The following is a 17,908-nucleotide window of genomic DNA, read 5'->3' as shown; positions in this document are numbered from 1 at the left end:
TTTCCCAGGTTCAGCACTGAAAATCTCACACTCCAGGAAATCCCTCAGTCCCAGGAAAACCGGGATGATTGGTCACTGTGCATTTCAACCCTAGGGACTCAGAACTCAGGCTGCTGGGTTGGAACCCTAGCAGTCAGCAGTGTGTAGGGGGCAAAATGGGGACAAGATGTCAGGAGTCCTGTGGCTCTCAGAGAAGATTCAAGTCCAGGATAGGTCACAAGCTACTGGGGAGGGGACATTTCTCTGAGTGGCTGGAAGAGCAAGGAGCCAACTTAGTCTGAAAGCAAAGATACCACACAGTAGTGATGGGTGCCCATTCTTTGAGGAACCCTAGTGGAGTCCCCAAAGTAGGGAAGTACCTCCTTGCTGCTTAGAACAAGAAGGCCACATGAACAGGCCTCTAATGGAGTCACCATAATATAATCATCCCTCAAACAAACACAACCACCTCTCCCCAACTAGGCATGAACAAAGAACTCCCAGAGCAAAGAATTCTTGTTAGGAAGGTATATTGAGGCAAGTAAATTGGCTCTAGGCCATAATCCCCCTCTACTTGAGGCCTCCTAAATTCTAGCCCAGGGCTTCCACTTCTCAAAATCAAGCTGGAGGTGAACAAAACTCAAATCTCTCCCACCAAAATAGCCTCCAGATGGTATATCCTCTGTCAGATCCTAATACAAGTGGTTGGGCATTAGGATCACCTGGAGGTATTCACGAAACAAATTGCTGGGCCCCTGATTTAGAAGGTCTAGGGTAGGGCCTGACAATATACGTTTGCAACAATTTCCCAGGTTGCTGCAGATCCAATGCCTATGCTTGGAGAACTGCAGCCCCAGGGAGTCTGTATTTTGTGAAATAAGCAACAACTTAACTCATCTCTTCTCACTGTAGGAATCATAAATATGTAGGACCCTTGCAGACAAAGTCCAGTTTATTTAGCATCCATAATGTACAAGGCACTTGGTAGGTATTTCCTCACACTCTTTCAGTAATCACAACAGCCCTGAGAAGTAGAACTGCCCCATTTTACAGTGGAGGGACCTGAGGCACAGATGTTAGGAGACCTGCTCAAGATGACCCAACCAGCAATGGCAGATTTCAGTCTGCTACACAGTATCTAAGGAGCCTGCTCCATAAACAAAAGGAATTTGGGAAAGCCCTATGTAAAGGAGGTGTTTCAACACCTCCTATACAGGTGTGAATGGTGTGGTCAAGACCTTAAGGCAGAAAGGATCATTTTATCCTGATGAACGGTTCCTCTAGGCGAAGCATTCTGGGAGACCTAAAAGTCCCCTGCAGATCCACATCTCAATGAGCTGGGAGAGTCCCAGGCAGGGGTAGAGAGGAAGCTGCCAGGATCTTAGAGAACCCAAAAGACCGTGATTATTACACGGGCAGTAGGGAATGACAGCCTTCTTTGGGGGGGCAGTGACCCTTGGTGGAAATGCTCATTACAATGCCCAGTGCTGGAGGTGGCCCAGGTGGCTCAGCGGTTTAGCACCTGCCTTTGGCCCAGGGTGTGACCCTGGAGACCCAGGATCAAGTCCCACGCTGGGCTCCCTGCATGGAGCCTGCTTCTCCCTCTGCCTGTGTCTCTGCCTCTCTTTCTCTGTGTCTCTTGTGGATAAATAAGTAAAATATTTAAAAAACAAAGCAAAAACAATGCCCAGTGCTGGAGTGAAGAAAGGGCATGGCCACAGTAGCAGCAGCCTGGGTGCCTGCTGAGGTCCCATCAGCAGAAGAGCCAGCAGTGGGGAGGTGGAGATTTGTGAACCCTGCCTATTCCAGGCAGGAGCTGGTAAGGGACTTCCCAAATGCAAACCCCAGTGAATCTTCTAATAGTTGGAGGAAGTGAGGCTACTGGACAAAGGAGAGGTCAGAATATGCACCAAATGACAGGAAATGAGGCATGCAGGGCTCGGGCTACAAGAAACCAGGTGAGAGCTGGGTTCAGGAAAGTGAAGGGGGTGGAGGGACTCAGGTGTCACTCATCCCCTAACCCCATTCCTGAGCACAGAGTTCTGGCTGGTGAATGAATCCCTCAGGGCCAAGACGCAGAGCAAACCCAGAGCAAACCCGTATGCTTCCTGCTGGGTCTGTTGGAGTCTAAAGACCTGAACTTTCGTGCAGTTCCCTCCTGAGCCTTGGTGGATTTTCTTTCTCCTTACTGCCCCCAGAGGAAGCCATCTGCTTCAGAATCAAAGAAAGGGGGGATCCCTGGGTGGCGCAGCGGTTTAGTGCCTGCCTTTGGCCCAGGGCGCGATCCTGGAGACCCGGGATCGAATCCCACATCGGGCTCCCGGTGCATGGAGCCTGCTTCTCCCTCTGCCTACGTCTCTGCCTCTCTCTCTCTCTCTGTGTGTGACTATCATAAATAAATAAAAATTTTTAAAAAAAAAAAAAAAAAAAAAAAAAAAAGATTCAAAGAAAGGTTGTTTCAGTGGACATGGGGCTCCTTTCTTTCATCAGGTCTCCGTGGCAAGAGGAGTGACCACCGGGGGAGTCTTTAATTATGGTTTTAGACTACAAGGTCTCAAGATATGCAGGGAGCTATGGGATACACACATAGCCCTGTCCTATGAGGTACTGATCCTCCATCATCTGGCCTGAGGTAGATGCTGGGGCCACGGTCCTGATACCAGAGCCCTTTGAGGGGCCCTGGAAATGGAGAGTCTGGGGGATGGGCGAGTTGGAGTGGCTCAGGTGACAAGGGAGACGAGGCCAGGGTGCAGACAGGAGGACAGAGGCTCTTGGAGCAGCACTTGGAGGGCGGCTGACAGGCAGGAGGCTTGAGACACTGGGCCCAGCATGGCAGAATGGTTGCGGGAAGCCAGGTGGTTCCCGGATTCCTCCTCTTTGCGGATCCTGCTGTGGAGAGAGTGGGAGCCGCACTTATTTCTCCTTCTCGGCAGCACAGGCAGCACAGCTCACGCCCCTCATCCCACTTGTTCCTGCCCTCGCTACCGGCCTGAGGTGGAAGGGAGCAGAGCTCACTGTGGAAACTGCAGCCGGTTTTCCTGCTGCCCCCGTGGTCTGCCAATGGGCCCAGCTCCCTTACCAGAGCGAGGTGCAGAAGGCAAGAGTGGAGCTCCCGGGCTGCGTCAGGCTGGCAGCCGCCTCTCAGAGTCTCCTGGAACACAGCAGCTGCCTCCTCAAAACGCTTTTGTCCCAGAGGGATTGGAAAGAGGAAAGTGTAGGTATCAAGGGGATGAGGGAAATTAAAACTGCCCCCTCCTCAAACCCACATCAGCTCCTAGTGCTGCTAACACTGTGACACTGTGGTACTAGGAGCTTTACTACAAAATGGCAATATAGACCCAAACCCTATACCACACTACCCAAATTCTGCCCATCCTTCCAGTCTCAGACCCAATACCTGCAGTCCCATCAAGGCCTTGCCCAGGCGGAAGAGGCCCCGGGGCCAGCCAGGTCGCAGGGTAAGGGCCACCTGGGCATCGGCCAGGGCCCATGTTGGCTGACCCAGCCGCTCATGGCAGAAAGAACGGTTTCCAAACAACCTGATAAAGACAAAGTGGCCAAGAGTCTGGATCTTCAACACTTTGCCTTGCCCTGACCTCCCAGCACAGTGGCCAAGCCCCTACTCACCGATGATCCCGGGGGTTGAGCTTCAGAGCCTGGGTGAAGAGAACCACAGCCTTGTGGTAGAAACCATTTTGGGCAAAGCTGGTCCCCAACTCTAGGGAAGAGAGAAGGTGGGGGGGCTCAGATGGGCCTATCCCAGGGAGAGTTGGGGAAGGAGGGAGGGTGAGGGAGGGAGGGTGGGGTGGGGGGTGTGTGGAGAGAGTCTCACTTGCCAGCTCCTGGCTCTGCTGTAAGGCAGCTGCCAGCAGTCCTGGACATGCCTAGGGATGGGGAGAAAAGTCAAACAGGACTCAGGCCTCAGCCTCCCCAAATCCTTCTCCTTTGTTCAAACAATGAATATTGCAGTCAGCCTCATCCAACTTATGTAATTCTTATGACAGTTCTGCAAGATGGTACCAGCCCTACCTTCCTGCAGAAGAAACTACCCAGGGTCAGGATGTCCGTGATGGAGCCTGACCCCAGATCTCTTAATCCTAGAGCAGCCAGAAAACTCCTTCTACTGGTCACCTCACCTCTGCCTTAGGACTCTGCCTGGGGCTCTCTTCTATCCGAGAGCTCCCTTCCTCCTGGCGCATCTTCTGATGGGGGCCCCGGGTTTTGCCTCGAGGCTCCGGGTTCAGTCCCTTCTCTCTGCGGGCACCAGGAGGCCAATCCTCCTTGCGCCCAACCTTGCGCAAAGCCAGAGACACGAAAGTGCTAGACAGATCCAGTGAGTCCTGCGAACAAAAAGTAAAGTCAGGAGGGGGTGGGGATAAAGTATGTTCTGCAGGAGGGGGAGGGAAGGTGGACAGAGACCAAGAAGTACAGGAAGCAGGGTGGGGCGCTCTCACCTCTTCCTCATCACACTGTCCCTGAGCAAGGTTCCTGGGGCTGGATGGAGGGCTCCCATCCCCATTTGGGGTGGCCTCAACCTGGAGGGAAGGCAGGTGGGGATCACCTTGAGCTGCCTGCCTTCTCAGCTCCCACCCTCCGGCACTTAGTGTTCTTCATATCTGCCTGTAGACACTCACCTTGGGCTCCCCGCCCTCCTGCTCCAAGCGCTCCTGTCGCTTGCGATCCTTTTGACGCTGCAATGATAACGGCAATGATGCTGATGACATATTTTGAACACCATATGTAAACATACACACAATTTGTATCTTGAAGCCAATTCTTTATGAGTACAATACAGACTATACATCGTGTACCACGTTAAGAGCTTTGCGTACACTATCTCATTTAATCCCTAAAACTCCATGAGGTAGATTTTGTTGTTATCCTTATGCTGCAGGTGAAAAAGCAGACAGGAGAGTCACCAGGGAGAGGTCTCACAGTAAGAAAGAGCCAGATTCCAACCCAGGCAGCATAGTGTGACTCCAGAACCACCATACCATATGGCTTCCACAAGACCCTCTCTGTCCAAGCTCTGAGCCCCTCGGCCCCCTCTGGCAAGAGGGTCCACAATGGGCCACCTTGAGTTCTCTCCTGTGCTCACAAAGCATCCCTCTCCTAGATACCTCTGGGTTCCCATCCTTCTGCCCTCCAGCTACCTTCTTTTTGAGTCGTTTCTTCTCTGCTTTCTGTTTCATGCGCTCCTCTTCAGCCACCAGCTCCTCAGCCAGATGGTTCGCTTCCTGGAGAAGGAAAACCAGATGACAGAGAGACAGAGAATAAGAAAGCCAAAGAGAGGCCAGAAGTATGGAAAGACCCTGAAAGGCTGGGCCCAGGTGAGGGGACAATACAGATGTATTACATGGAATATGGCAGTTGTAAGAGCACTGGGAGAGGTGGAAGCCCCTTGCTGGTAGTCTCACCTCTTCAGTCAGCAGGAGCTTCTGGGGCATGGCCACCTGCAGGAGGCTGTCTGAACTGGCAGAGGAAGAGGGGCTAGGAGCACAGGGCTCAGGCCCTTGGGGAGGATACAGAAAGGACTTCTGGAGACTACAGTAGGTCCCCAGTCCCTTGGCCCCCTTGGTCCTTTCACTCTGTCCAGGCATTTTCCCCTCATCACAGAAATGGTCTAGGAGGTAATCTGTCAGGAGGGATAAGGAGAAGGGAAAGAAAAAGGAACATGAGAGAAAGGAGCATCTGAGGGCTAGCCTTCCCCAGGGCCTGATCTCAGAGCCCAGCCTCAATCCTTGGGCCCAGGCCCCTGCACCCCCCACCATGGTGCCACAGCTGTAGCCGCCCGCTGCTCCTATCCACATGGATCTGGTGCAGGCGCTGGGGATCACTCTCCACAAGCCGTCGAAGAAAATCCACTGTGTCCTGGAAGGGGGAAGGGAAGGGAGGCTGATGTTGGGGGTAGTTCTAGGGGCTTGGCTGGGTTGATCCCTCCACCATGGCAACCACAAACCAGCCACCTAGCCTGGAGAATCTTACAGGTTGATTTCTCTCCACTCAGTGTCCTTAAGACACACTGCTTTGGCTTTCCTGGTATATTACCTCTTTCACTACTCTCCTGCTTCCCAAGGGTTGTGTGTGGCCTTCAGCCCAGCCTTTTCCATCATACAAGATCTTCCTTTGACCTGCCACCAAGTCAGCTACACTGATGTCCCTGAAAGAGCCCTCTTACCTGTTCTTCCAGCTATGTCCCCCACCATATCCTTGATTATGAGCAACCCCATATAACCCACGCTGGAACTACCTCATGCCTAAATGTATACAGCAGTTCCTGGTTGGCCTCTCCCCTGTACTCCATCTGTTTCCCCCCCAAACCAAGCTCTCAACAGATATATCCCTACTCAGGAAAGTCCAGTAATCCCCCACTGCCAGGGCCATAGGCAAAACTGAGTCTAGCTCCTCAGCCTGGGATTTGAAGTCTTCCAAAAAACCCCCTGGCTGACCTTCCCAATCTTCCTTTGTAATTCGCTCCTGCCTGGCTGCCATCATCCCTCTGTTATCAGGTTCCTTCCAGTGTTGGGATCTTCCCCCCAACTGTCCCCAAATCCCTCCTGGCTCCGAGCTTCTCCCCACACTTTGTCTCACCTTCAAAGTCCAATTCCACCTTCCCTCAAACCTCTTTATCTCCGATGATCTCTGCCCTCACTCACAAGCTGTACTCACATAGTCTGTGTCATATAATTTAGAACCTTATTATTCACTGCTTTTTATTGCTCTCTCAATTGGTGAGAAGCATAGAACTGGAAAGAACACTTTGCTATTCACATCTTAGTTCTGGCTTTGCCACTGCCTGGCTGTTTGACTTTGGACAAGTCATTTAACCTCTCTGAACCTTGGCTTCATCATTCACAAAATGAGATGAGACTCTTCAAATCTTTCCCTGTCATTCTGTGATTCTTATAAGAATCATTTCCTCAGTGTCAGCTTTGGAGGAGGACAGGAGTCATCTTGTCCCCGTGTGGCATCTTCCGGCCTGAAGAGGGCACCATACCTGACTAGGTGGTGGCCCACTGACTGAGAAACTTAGAAACTACATGAAATGGCAGAGTGCTAAACTAATACACAGGAAGGACTTCAGATCACTGAGGGATAGTCAACTTTCTAAACAGTTTCAGAGCCAGAATATCCTTCAGTAGACAGTCCTGACTCAACAGCATCTTCATTTACACTGCTGTGTGCTTCCATCAAGTCTTACTCTCAAATTCAATTTCCTGGTGGGTTTAATTCAACTTCCTAACTGGCCCAGTCTAGCCATTTCTAAAAATAAACAAAAAAGGGATTACCTTGACCTTCTACCTCTCCCCAGAGCACATTCTGTGCTATTCTCTTAATTCACCACATGGCCCAACACAATCTGGCTCCTCAATACTCTATGAATCATCTCCTACCCTCCGGTCCTATCTCTAACTACAGTGGTGAGTGGTCTCCTCTGAAGTTCCTACACACATCAAGTGTGCTCCCATCTCAAGGCTTTTGTCTGTGTTACTTCCTCTCCCTGGAATGCTCTTTCCCCCATGAATGACTCACCCCTTCAGATCTCTGCTTAAACCTTCTCCAAGAGGCCATTTCTGACTATTCCCTTTATTTTATTTTTTTATTTTTTATTTTATTTTATTTTTTAATTTATTTATGATAGTCACACAGAGAGAGAGAGAGAGAGAGAGAGAGAGAGAGGCAGAGACACAGGCAGAGGGAGAAGCAGGCTCCATGCACCGGGAGCCCAACGTGGGATTCGATCCCGGGTCTCCAGGATCTCGCCCTGGGCCAAAGGCAGGCGCCAAACCGCTGCGCCACCCAGGGATCCCTTCCCTTTATTTTATTTTATTTTATTTTTTAAATGTTCTTATTTATTTATGATAGGCACACAGTGAGAGAGACAGGCAGAGACACAGGCAGAGAGAGAAGCAGGCTCCATGCACCGGGAGCCTGACGTGGGATTCGATCCCGGGTCTCCAGGATCGCGCCCTGGGCCAAAGGCAGGCGCTAAACCGCTGCACTACCCAGGGATCCCTCCCTTTATTTTTTATAAACATTTTATTTATTTGAGAGAGAGTGAGCGAGAGAACAAGTGGTGGGAGGGGCAGAGGGAGGTGCAGATTTCCTACTGAACAGGGAGCCGGATGTGGGGCTCTGGGATCATGACCTGAGCTGAAAGCAGATGCTTAACCAACTGAGCCACTGGGGCGCCCTATTCCCTTAAAAAAAAAAGAAACTCAATTCCACTCAGCACTGCCCATCCTTGTTATACTTTCCCTTGTACTTTTCATATTTGGTATACTATATTGTTTACTTGCTGACTGGCTGCCTCCACTAGATGCTTCTAATTCATTGACTAAAAGGATTTTTGTGGGATGCCCGGGTGGCTCAGTGGTTTAATGTTTGCCTTTGGCTCAGGGCCTGATCCAGGATTCCTGGGATTGAGTCCCATGTCAGGCTCCTTGCACGGACCCTGCTTCTCCTCCCTCTGCCTGTGTCTCTGCCTCTCTTTCGGTGTCTCTTATGAATAAATAAATAAAAATCTTTAAAAAAATAAATAAAAGGATTTTTGTGTTGATTTACTGCTGTCTTCCAAGTGCCTAAAAACAGTGCCTGGTACATTGTTGGTGCTCAGTAAGAGTGTTGAATGAGCAAAAGCAGAGAGACTGGTGAGGATAGCATTCTATTAGAGATGCAGCTAGGAGCTGGGTCTGAAGAACCCTGTGTGATCCAATGAGTTTGGGCTTTGACTTGTCAGTGATGGGAGTGGGACTGATCTGGGGAGTGAAGCACTCAAGTGAAATAGCACTGGGGAAGGAGATGATTCTAGGGGTGGAGTGTTTAGTTAGCAAGCCACAGTGACTCTTCAGGCCAGAAAGAATGAATTCTTGAACTAAGCCAGTGGCAGCAGGGGCAGTAATAGAAATGACGGGCTTGAGTCAAGAGACATTTCTGAAGTGGATTTTAGTGACTGACTCAATGTGTGAGGTAAGGGAAAGGGAGGATCATATACAATGATTTTTAGATTTCGGCATTAAGCAACTGGATGTCCGTTTGTGTTATCAGCCAAAATTTAGATTAGAGAAAAACATCCAACTTGCAAAGATGATGAATTAACTTCTGGACTTGGTGGGTTTGAGGTTTTGGAGATACCCAGGAAGCAGCTGGAAATACACCTTCTCCGTGCTTCCAAATCTGATCGTCTTCCTCCTTCAATACACTATCGCCTAGTTGAGGACACCCAAGCCCTCGTGCCAGACGAAAAGCATTTCAAGCCACTTGCTGCCTTCTTTCCCACTTCATCCCCCGCCCCCACTTCATTTCTAACACTTCCAACCGAACCACTCAAATCTGACTTCAGTGTTCCCTACACCTTGCCTTGCCTTGGCCACTTTGCTCACACTGTTCCCTCTGTTCATAATGTCTCGCCCTCTGCAACTCCCGCCCACCCCGCAATCCTCGCCTCGGAGACCGCCGTCCGCCCGATCCCGCCCACGTCCACCACCCTCCATTACCAGGCGCCCCTCCGCGGAGCCCTGGGCGTCCAGTGTGGCGCCCAGCCGTGGCGGGGCTCAGCTCAGCTGACTGGAAAGAGGCGTGACCGACATAGACGGGGCTAGGGGGAGCGAGGAGCCCTTTTTACCTCGGCGCCATAGTCCTCAGGGCGGAATTCCTTGCAGAGTTTGGGGACAGCAGCGGCCCCCAGCGGGCAGCCAGGCAGCAGAGGACAGTCTAGAACAGTAAAGGAAGGCGGCGACGCGTCAAGGGACTCGGGAAGCAGGGGCCGGAGCCTTCCGCCCACCGCGTGAAGCACAAGACCCTACTGAAGACAGACCCGAGTGGGGCTGTCCCTACCCTCCTGGACCCCCTCCCGTCTTGCCACACCTGCTTACCTAGCTTTATCCGCCCCACTGTCTTCGGAACCGGCGCCATCGCCTATCAACAGTGACCCGAAAGTGAAAGACGGTCGGGTGCCCGACACCGCCGACGGGCGGCGCAGGACGGAGCAGGCCGCCATCTTTGTTAGGGGCAGAGCCTCCGATTACGGAGCGCGAGAGAGGCCACGTCGGTCCCGGCGGCCGCGGGCGTTGGGCGGGGCGGGCAAGTAGGAATCGTTAGGTCGGTTCGGGCGCCCCATGGCCCAGGCGTCTCGCTCCGGGGGCCTTCTGCCTCCGCTCGCTGCGGTGCCGCCGTCTAGGGCGCAACCCGGGGGCGCTGTGGAGGGGCGGGGGCAGGGAAGGCAGGCGGGGGCTCTTCGCGGGGACTCTCGTGGCTGGCGGGGGCTGCCAGGTGCCGGGAGCTTTCCCTGCCAGGACCCGCGGCCCGGCGGAGCTCCAGGAGGGCAGCCGTGCTGGGCGGCGCCGGCGGACGCGGGAGAGCACCACGAGGCGGGCGCCGCGGGCTGGTGGCGGGAGGCTGCAGACGGCCGCCCAAGCCCTCCCGCGCTGCAGCGTCTCCGGGCCGTGTTGCTGCGGCTGCTCCGCGAGCGGGAGCAGCTCCTCCAAGCCCGCGACTGCGCCCGCCACCTACAGGCGGCTGTGCGCCTCCTGAGGATCCTGAGCCCCAGCGCGCCGGCCCCCGGCCCCCTGCCTCACCTGTGCCGCGACCTGCTCCTGCACCCTTCCCGAGGGGCCGGCCTGCGAATCGGCCTGCCGGAGACTCGCGTGCCGCTACTCCTGGCGCGGCCCGCCGGACTGGCCGCCCAGTGCCTGGATGCTGCCATCCAGATGCAGCTTCGGGCTCTGGGTCGGGAGCCAGCCAGCCCCGGCTGGTCGTCCCAACTTGCCGACGTGCTGCTGGCGCTTCCCGCCTACCACCAGCTGCAGGGAAAAGCCTTGAGCCCCGTCCCAGGGGCTGCGCGCCCTTTCCCGCCTTCCCGTGTGCTCCGCCTCCTGACGGGGGAGCGGGGTTGCCAGGTGGCAGGGCAGCTAGATGCGGCGCTCAAGGGATCAGGCTTGCGGGATCAGCTCCGCAGTCGGTGCCAAGAGGAGCGGGAGCTGCTGCCCGGGCTGCTGAGGCTGCTGGGGGGCGTGACGGATCCAGCCAACAGCAGACTGGGGCTTGGAGGGGCTGGAGCCCTGTGGAGCCAGTACTGGACCCTGCTGTGGGCAGCTTGTGCTCAGAGTCTGGACCTAAGTCTAGGACCCTGGAGGGACCGCAGGACAGTGGTACAACAGCTGAGTCAGGCACTGGGTCAGGGTGAGTGATGGGCCTGGGTGGGCATTTGGGCAGTCTGGGGTCTCTTTCTTCTCCCTAGCCACCTCATTCCCCGGCCAGCCAGACTGCAAAAGCAGGCCCTTTAGAATGAACACTACAACCCCCACCCCTTACGCCCCTCCCCAACTCCCCTCCCCACCTGACAGGCTAAAGTATCTGGGCTTTCTAGGCCAGTCTTGCTTTCTACTCAAGTCTTGAGTCTTGGTGGGAGCCTCTCCTCTTCCGCTGTCATTGAGTGGGCAGTGGTTCTGGAAAAGAGAGGCCTTCTTTTCAGGCTCCAGAGCCATTTCTCCCACTAGCATCCCTGCCTCAGGAGTGTGAGAAGGAGTTGGCTTCTTTGTGTCGCAGCCTATTTCATCAGTCTCTTATCTGGAGCTGGGACCAAGGTGAGAAGGAAGGGGCATTGGGAATGACACAGCCCCAGATTGCCCCTTCCTCATCAAACCGTATCCCTCATCCTCAGGCTTCTGCCAGGCCTTGGGATCTGCTGGTGAAGATCAGAGCAGCCCTACCTCATCCTCTCATACCGCTGAACTTTTGCAACAGCTCTTTCCTCCTCTCTTGGATGCCCTTCGAGAACCCAGGTCAGGGCTGCTCCTCTGTGAGCCTCCAGGTGAGACAAGGTGCTGGGGATGGAGGAAACAAAACAGTAGAAGATGTCCCCTTTATGCCTTTACTCTGTCCTGAAGCCTGCCTCCTCCCAGAGGGGTTCTGGATCTCTCAGATACTCCATCCTCCTCTCCCCAGGTCCTGCACTGTTTGCTCTGGGGCTCTGTACCCTGCAGACCACCTTGGTCTGGTTTTTGGGCAGAACTCAGCAGCATCTGGCAGCATGGGCCCCAGGTTCCTTCCTGCTTCTGATCCAGAAGAACTTACCTGTGAGTAGTTAGGGAGTGGGAAGGGGAGCAGCCTGGGCTGGGCTCAAATCTCACTTCCTGTTTCTGCCAAAGCCTCTATTGCAGGAGGCAGCAGCTCTGTCTAGACTGGCCTCAGAGGAAAGTTTGGCTCTTGAATTGGAGCAGCAGCTGGCCCTAGAGATCCAAAAGCTAACCGCACAGATTCAGGTGAGAAGTGCAGGAGTCCTGACAGTGGCAGTTTAAGAGTCAGTTCTGTGCCCAGCTTTGGGGTTGAGGTGGTGGTGGTGAAACATCCCAGTGACTTGGAATGTCCTTGGAGTCTGCTGAATTTATCTTTTCTTGCTCTGTTCATTTTTTGTTCTCTCTTTCACTTGTTGTTATGGAAAACTTCAAACATATACAAAAGTAGAAAAGCATAATGGATCTCCATATTTCTACCCTGAGGCTTTAACAATTATCAACTCATGGTCAATTTTGTTTCATGTTTATGTCAGGCTCTCATTTTGTGATGTTAACAGCCACTGATCATTACTGCCTAGATCCATTATTTCTTTTTCTTTCTTTTGTTTTTTTTTAAGATTTTATTTATTTATTCATGAGGGGCACAGAGAGAGAGAGGCAGAGACACAGGCAGAGGGAGAAGCAGGCTCCATGGAGGGATCCCGATGTGGGACTCCATCCTAGGACTCTGGGATCATGCCCTGACCCAAAGGCAGATGCCCAACCGCTGAGCCACCTAGGCATCCCCAGATCCATTATTTCATTAGGGGGTGCAAAGTGGCGATATTCCAATTCTATCATTTCTTCTTCATTTATTAGTTGACTTACTCCTATAAAGTGAAATTTGTCCTCATTAATTTTTTAATTTTTTAAATTTTTTTATTGCAGTTCAATTTGCCAACATATAGCATAACACCCAGTGCTCATCCTGCCAAGTGCCCCGCTCAGTGCCCATCACCCAGTAACCCCAACCCCCTGCCCACTTCCCCTTCCACTACCCCTTGTTCATTTCCCAGAGTTAGGTGTCTCTCATGTTTTCTCACCCTCACTGATATTTTCACTCACTTTCTCTCCTTTCCCTTTATTCCCTTTCACTAATTTTTATATTCCCCAAATGAATGAATATAATGTTTGTCCTTTTCCAATTGACTTATTTCACTCAGCACAATACCCTCCAGGTCCCTCCACGTCGAAGCAAATAGTGGGTATTTGTCGTTTCTAATGGCTGAGTAATATTCCATTGTATACATAGACCACATTTTCTTTATCCATTCATCTTTCGATGGACACCGAGGCTCCTTCCACAGTTTGGCTATTGTTTGTCCTCATTAGTTACTTGGTTACTCTGAAGTATATTTTGTAGAGAAAAGGTAAGATAAATGATTGAATCTTTCCTTTTACTTACTAGCTTTTTTAAAGCTTTTATTTATTTATTTGGGAGAGAGGGTGGGAGAGCACTTAGAAGCAGGTGGAGGGGCAGAGGGAGAGCACTTACACACAGGGGGAGGAGCAGAGGGAGGTGCCAGGCAGACTCCCTGCTGAGCACACAGGGGTAGGGGTGGGGTGGCTGGATCCCAGGACCTAAGATCATAACTTAGCTGAAGTCAGCCATTTAACTACTGAGCTACCCAGACACTCCTTTTATTTACTAGTTTTGAGATGATGTCCCTTCTCTTTTCTAAATATATCACTTATATTTTTATTAAAGTAATACATGTCCATAGTTTAAAAGAGAAATAGGATATTATTTTAGAAGGCTTCTGATGAAAAAAACCCAGCACTTTAATTGCCCCCACCCCACCTCTGGTTCCTGTTCCACAGTGATAACCTTCATCCACTTGTCTGCCTTCTCATATTTTTCTTCTAAACTTATGAATAAAATTATTAAACTTCTGTTTTAATTTTTCCCCATATTGCAGAGTATCTGTTCCTCCTATGGAAGATGTTTCTCTGTCTTTTTGTTTTCTCTTCCTGCCCAAGTTCCCCTCTGCCCTAAATAGGGACAAGACTATGGAGTTCAGACTTTGTCCCCCTGCTCCTTTTCTCTCTGCATTCCTACTTACTCACACTGCCTTGGTGCTATGCACTGAACCATCCCCCCAACAGTTTAGCCCTAACATACCATCTACATCTGCCTGTTCTACCTCAATTTATTGCTACCTTCTTCAACTCAACATACCCCAGAGCAGGCTCCTCATGAGGATGTTGGACAATGATGGCCATGGAAACTCTGAAGAAGGAAGACTGGCAGGCATATTGTTACAGAAGCTCCGTACAGGGTCTATGGCTGGAGCTGGTGGTTAGGCAGCCTCAGAGGAATGGCAAGGGTTACTGGAGGTGGGCAGTTCATAGTTCCTTGAGGGAGTAGTGGGGAGATGACCTGACCAAAGCAGAAGCTCCCTGTGTGTATGTGTGTGCATGTGTGCATGCGTGTGTGCACATACACACACATACTTCTGTTTAGGGTTCGGTGGGGGACTGTGGTGGAGAAGTTAGGTTGGCATAATATTGTGAAGGGCACTGAACACCAGCCCACCGAATCTGGGCTTTGTCTCATGAGTAATAGCCATGGGAAGAGCAGGAGGGGAACAGTGGAGACTATGATAGAGTCTGATACAGCTACAGTGGTCAGGTTGGGAGGTGAGGAGACATAAGAACAGAGATAGGGAAAGTGTGCTTACCATGTGAACTGACCATCGTGCAAAGGACTCTTCATGCCTTGTTTCTCTGCCTGGTAATTGCAGTGTTGGGAGTCTGCTCTGGGCATTCTACTGCATAGGGCACTGGCATGGAAAAGAAGAATCAGATGTTGTGATTTCTTCCCAGCTGGACTGTAACATCCCAGACAGAAAAACCATTTCATAGTGTGACCTTGTGTCTTCTGAGAGTGTTGAGTGCAGGGAGATTCCTAACAACTATCAGTTGACAAAAGGGTAATTTCCTTGGCATAAATAAGGAGTTTTGGTTTTCAGGAGAAGAGAGGTAGAATTTAGATTTAGGATAGGCTGTAGTCAGGATATGTACCAGGAGCTACAGGAGCTCTACTTCTCCCAGTCCAGCCCCCAGGCCCCTTTCTCTATTCAGGCTAATAGGCATCTAATCACGTTTTCTTTACAGAGCTGCCACCACATTACCCATTTCTTAGGGTTTCTTTCCAAGATGGACTGTAGAGACCCCTCTTTTTTGCTCTCTCATTACAAAAAGATAACCTATCAAAGCACAGAAGCCAAACCAGCACCTAGGCTGTTTCTTGCTTTATTATTACTCTGGGTAAATGGAAGTAGGGTATAAAAAAACTTCAGCGCAAGGACATTGCAAAGGTTCCTGAATCTCAGAAAGTTACATTCATCACTCCTGGTCTGCATATAGTTCCTGCTTTCCTTTCATAGATGATGGAAGATCGTACAATTCCCCCTTTCTTTCTTCAGCTTCTGCCTGTCTGTAGATCATGCAGACCCCTCTCTCTAGCATTTGCTTTGGAACATTCGTAATATTGAGGATGTCTCCCTCTTTTTTTCCTATTAATGTTCCTATAGAGTAAAGTTAACCTGGAGGATTTTTAGACAACCAAGTTGAGGAGAACAGGGTAATCCTATGGCAATTGTCTATTTTAGGTTATAGACAATCTTTTATAATCTATAAAAGATTATAGACCTGGGTCCAGGCCTTTAGTAAAACCCAATAAAAGGGCATCTTTTTTCAGAACTGTCCAAGCCCGTGGAATTATGCATACACACTTCTGTTCTGGGGCTTTATGGAAGCAAGGTTAAACACCTCAGATTCATTCATTCATTCATTCATTCGAGACACACAGAGAGAGGCAGAGACACAGGCAGAGGGAGAAGCAGGCTCCATGCACGGAGCCCGATGTGGGACTCGATCCTGAGGCTCCAGGATCACGCCCTGAGCCAAAGACAGATGCTCAACTGCTGAGCCACTCAGGCATCCCGAACACCTCAGATTTAGAAGAGCATCGTAATTTGGCAAGTCCCTAGCAGATAAGCCCTTTTTACTTTCTCCATATCTCCACAGCTCCTGCCTGAAGAATCACTAAGTCTCTTTTTTCAAACATGTCATAAACAAGCCACACAGGGCTTTGAACTCTACATGCCACGGGGTCGGTACTGGCGGCATCGGCTCTCTCCTGGTAACTCCTCTTCCTAGCATTCCCTTTCACAGTTCCCATGGGTAACAGTCTCCTGACCCTTCCAAATCCTAGCTCCACTCCTCTGTCTCCATCCTTGCCCTCACCTTCTGTGCCCCCACAAAGCCTATCATTTTCCCCCAAACACTCTGTTAGGGCCTCAAAGGATCTCCTATAGCCTCATATCCTGTCCTTTCTCTTCTCTCACTCCAGAACTGCCCAGCATTCCTAGTGAGTATGCTGGGTTGGTGGTTCGTACTGTACTGGAGCCTGTGTTGCAAGGATTGCAGGGATTGCCACCCCAAGCCCAGGCCCCTGCCCTTGGCCAGGCACTGACAGCCATCCTGGGTGCCTGGCTTGACCACATCCTCACGCATGGGATCCGGTTCAGGTGAGGAGAAAAGGAGGCAATGGCAGAGGGCTGAACGAACTGGAAAAAGGGAGGGGATAGGTGGGGGCAGAGCAGTTAGAGGCAAGTGGCCACATTGTACCTTGGCCTTCTTTCAGCCTGCAGGGGGCGCTGCAGCTCAGACAAGACTTCGGAGTGGTCCGGGAGTTGCTGGAGGAGGAGCAGTGGGGCCTGTCCCCTGAACTTCGCCAGACTCTGCTCATGCTCAACATCTTCCAGAGGGTGGATGGGGCCCTGCTGTGTCTATTCCAGCAGCCCTTGCCCAAGCCTGAAGCCCAAAGGAGGCCTCCCTGTTGCTGTGAGTCACTCTTCCCCCAACTCTAGGTTCTCTTTGCTCTGCCCCTTGCTATTTTTGTGCCCTACTTCCCATCCTCATCACTGACCTCCTGTAGTTGTCAATAGTGGTCATACCTCCTCCTCCCCACTGCCTGTCTTCCATTCCTGCCTTACCAGGTACATGCAGTGAGATCCAGACCATGGAATTGCCCAGCAGCAGCCTCAACAGCCTGGAAAGTTTGGAGCCCCCTCTTCGGCTTGGAGCACCCTCAGCCCAGACAGCTCAGCTACTAAGCACACTATGGGGTGGGGGACCTAGCCCAGAGGCTTACCTGGTGGGAAATCAGCAGGCCTGGCTTGCCCTGAGGCAGCACCAGCGCCGCCGTTGGCACTTGCCTTTTCTTTCCTGCCTGGGGACCAGTCCTGAATCCTAAGGATCCTGGGACCAGGAGCCAGAAAGAGCTATCCAAAAGCCCAGACATTTAGAACTGCCTATTAAGCCTACAATTGGGAGCTTGGAGGAAAGGATACCTGAGAAACCACAAGCTACATAGAGCCTGGACCTAGAAGTGAAGAATCCGAGATCCCTCCAGTGCCTGCAATCCAGAGTGAAGGGCCAGACCTAGAGGTCAGCATCCATGGGACGCTCAGGTCTAGTTCTCTGACAGTGAACCTCTCAGGGCTAGGCTCTGGGAGAAGAACCATCAGATTGGAGCCCAGGGGGAAAGGAGAGAAAAAAAGCAATACAAAACAGGGAGCCTGGGATACCACTTCCTTTTAAGTCCCAGGAACCAGGTTGACCATAAAGTTCTTCAGGAACCAGAGGTGGAACAGGCATTTCTGCACCTGGATCAGTCCGGAGAGATGTATTACCCTATACTCCCCGACTCGTAACTCAGTCACTTAAAGATGCTGGGCTAAAGGGACCTTAACGTTTAAGCTTTGGTTACTCAGAGTTCAACGTGTCTAATCTTCAGTTACCTGAGCAGGGTTTACCCGCTGGCAGCTGTATAACCCCTGCCAGGGTAGCGTCCTCGCCGAGGG

At 51.6% G+C, this 17,908-nt stretch overlaps 2 protein-coding genes across 9 annotated transcripts; one reads left to right on the top strand and one right to left on the bottom strand.

The window, feature by feature from the left end:
* Nucleotides 1–913: 913 nt before the first annotated feature.
* Nucleotides 914–10,805, bottom strand: TTC31 (tetratricopeptide repeat domain 31). Of its 6 annotated transcripts, XM_072769941.1 has the most exons (13): nucleotides 9,855–10,781; nucleotides 9,605–9,693; nucleotides 5,748–5,850; nucleotides 5,397–5,614; nucleotides 5,133–5,216; nucleotides 4,614–4,670; nucleotides 4,434–4,514; nucleotides 4,116–4,319; nucleotides 3,812–3,863; nucleotides 3,607–3,697; nucleotides 3,377–3,518; nucleotides 3,059–3,160; nucleotides 914–2,868 (listed from the first exon to the last, which is right to left on the bottom strand). In XM_072769941.1, exons 1-13 carry the CDS (start codon nucleotides 9,892–9,894, stop codon nucleotides 2,551–2,553), a joined length of 1,581 nt encoding a protein of 526 aa, XP_072626042.1. In that variant the 5' UTR covers nucleotides 9,895–10,781; the 3' UTR covers nucleotides 914–2,550. The 6 variants fall into 6 exon arrangements, with proteins under 6 accessions (XP_072626042.1, XP_072626040.1, XP_072626041.1 ...); XM_072769939.1 differs by having other exon boundaries at nucleotides 5,397–5,850; nucleotides 9,855–10,805; XM_072769940.1 differs by having other exon boundaries at nucleotides 914–2,865; nucleotides 5,397–5,850.
* CCDC142 (coiled-coil domain containing 142) lies at nucleotides 9,589–17,298 on the top strand. Of its 3 annotated transcripts, none has more exons than XM_072769914.1 (9): nucleotides 9,589–11,160; nucleotides 11,478–11,564; nucleotides 11,642–11,791; nucleotides 11,926–12,056; nucleotides 12,129–12,242; nucleotides 16,068–16,182; nucleotides 16,393–16,570; nucleotides 16,694–16,886; nucleotides 17,042–17,294. In XM_072769914.1, exons 1-9 carry the CDS (start codon nucleotides 10,098–10,100, stop codon nucleotides 17,156–17,158), a joined length of 2,148 nt encoding a protein of 715 aa, XP_072626015.1. In that variant the 5' UTR covers nucleotides 9,589–10,097; the 3' UTR covers nucleotides 17,159–17,294. The 3 variants fall into 3 exon arrangements, with proteins under 3 accessions (XP_072626015.1, XP_072626014.1, XP_072626013.1); XM_072769912.1 differs by having other exon boundaries at nucleotides 9,593–11,160; nucleotides 16,687–16,886; nucleotides 17,042–17,298; XM_072769913.1 differs by lacking the exon at nucleotides 11,478–11,564 and having other exon boundaries at nucleotides 9,592–11,160; nucleotides 16,687–16,886; nucleotides 17,042–17,298.
* Nucleotides 17,299–17,908: the final 610 nt, after the last annotated feature.

The sequence above is a fragment of the Canis lupus genome, chromosome 12 (assembly GCF_048164855.1).
Source record: "Canis lupus baileyi chromosome 12, mCanLup2.hap1, whole genome shotgun sequence".
In the NCBI taxonomy this organism is placed as follows: Eukaryota; Metazoa; Chordata; class Mammalia; order Carnivora; family Canidae; genus Canis; species Canis lupus.
Note: the sequence above shows the minus strand (reverse complement) of the source record. Positions and strands in the feature narration are given on the sequence as shown.

What these genes read in the sequence shown, in the direction of transcription:
- CCDC142 (XM_072769912.1), top strand. Translation starts at nt 10,098, where the DNA reads ATGGCCCAGGCGTCTCGCTCCGGGGGCCTTCTGCCTCCGCTCGCTGCG. An exon ending in TATCTGGAGCTGGGACCAAG is followed by an intron (nt 11,565 to 11,641) that starts GTGAGAAGGAAG and finishes CCTCATCCTCAG; the next exon opens with GCTTCTGCCAGGCCTTGGGA. An exon ending in GCTCCTCTGTGAGCCTCCAG is followed by an intron (nt 11,792 to 11,925) that starts GTGAGACAAGGT and finishes TCCTCTCCCCAG; the next exon opens with GTCCTGCACTGTTTGCTCTG.
- TTC31 (XM_072769939.1), bottom strand. An exon ending in CTCAACCCCCGGGATCATCG is followed by an intron (nt 3,519 to 3,606) that starts GTGAGTAGGGGC and finishes TGTCTTTATCAG; the next exon opens with GTTGTTTGGAAACCGTTCTT. An exon ending in AGGCCTTGATGGGACTGCAG is followed by an intron (nt 3,161 to 3,376) that starts GTATTGGGTCTG and finishes CTGGGACAAAAG; the next exon opens with CGTTTTGAGGAGGCAGCTGC.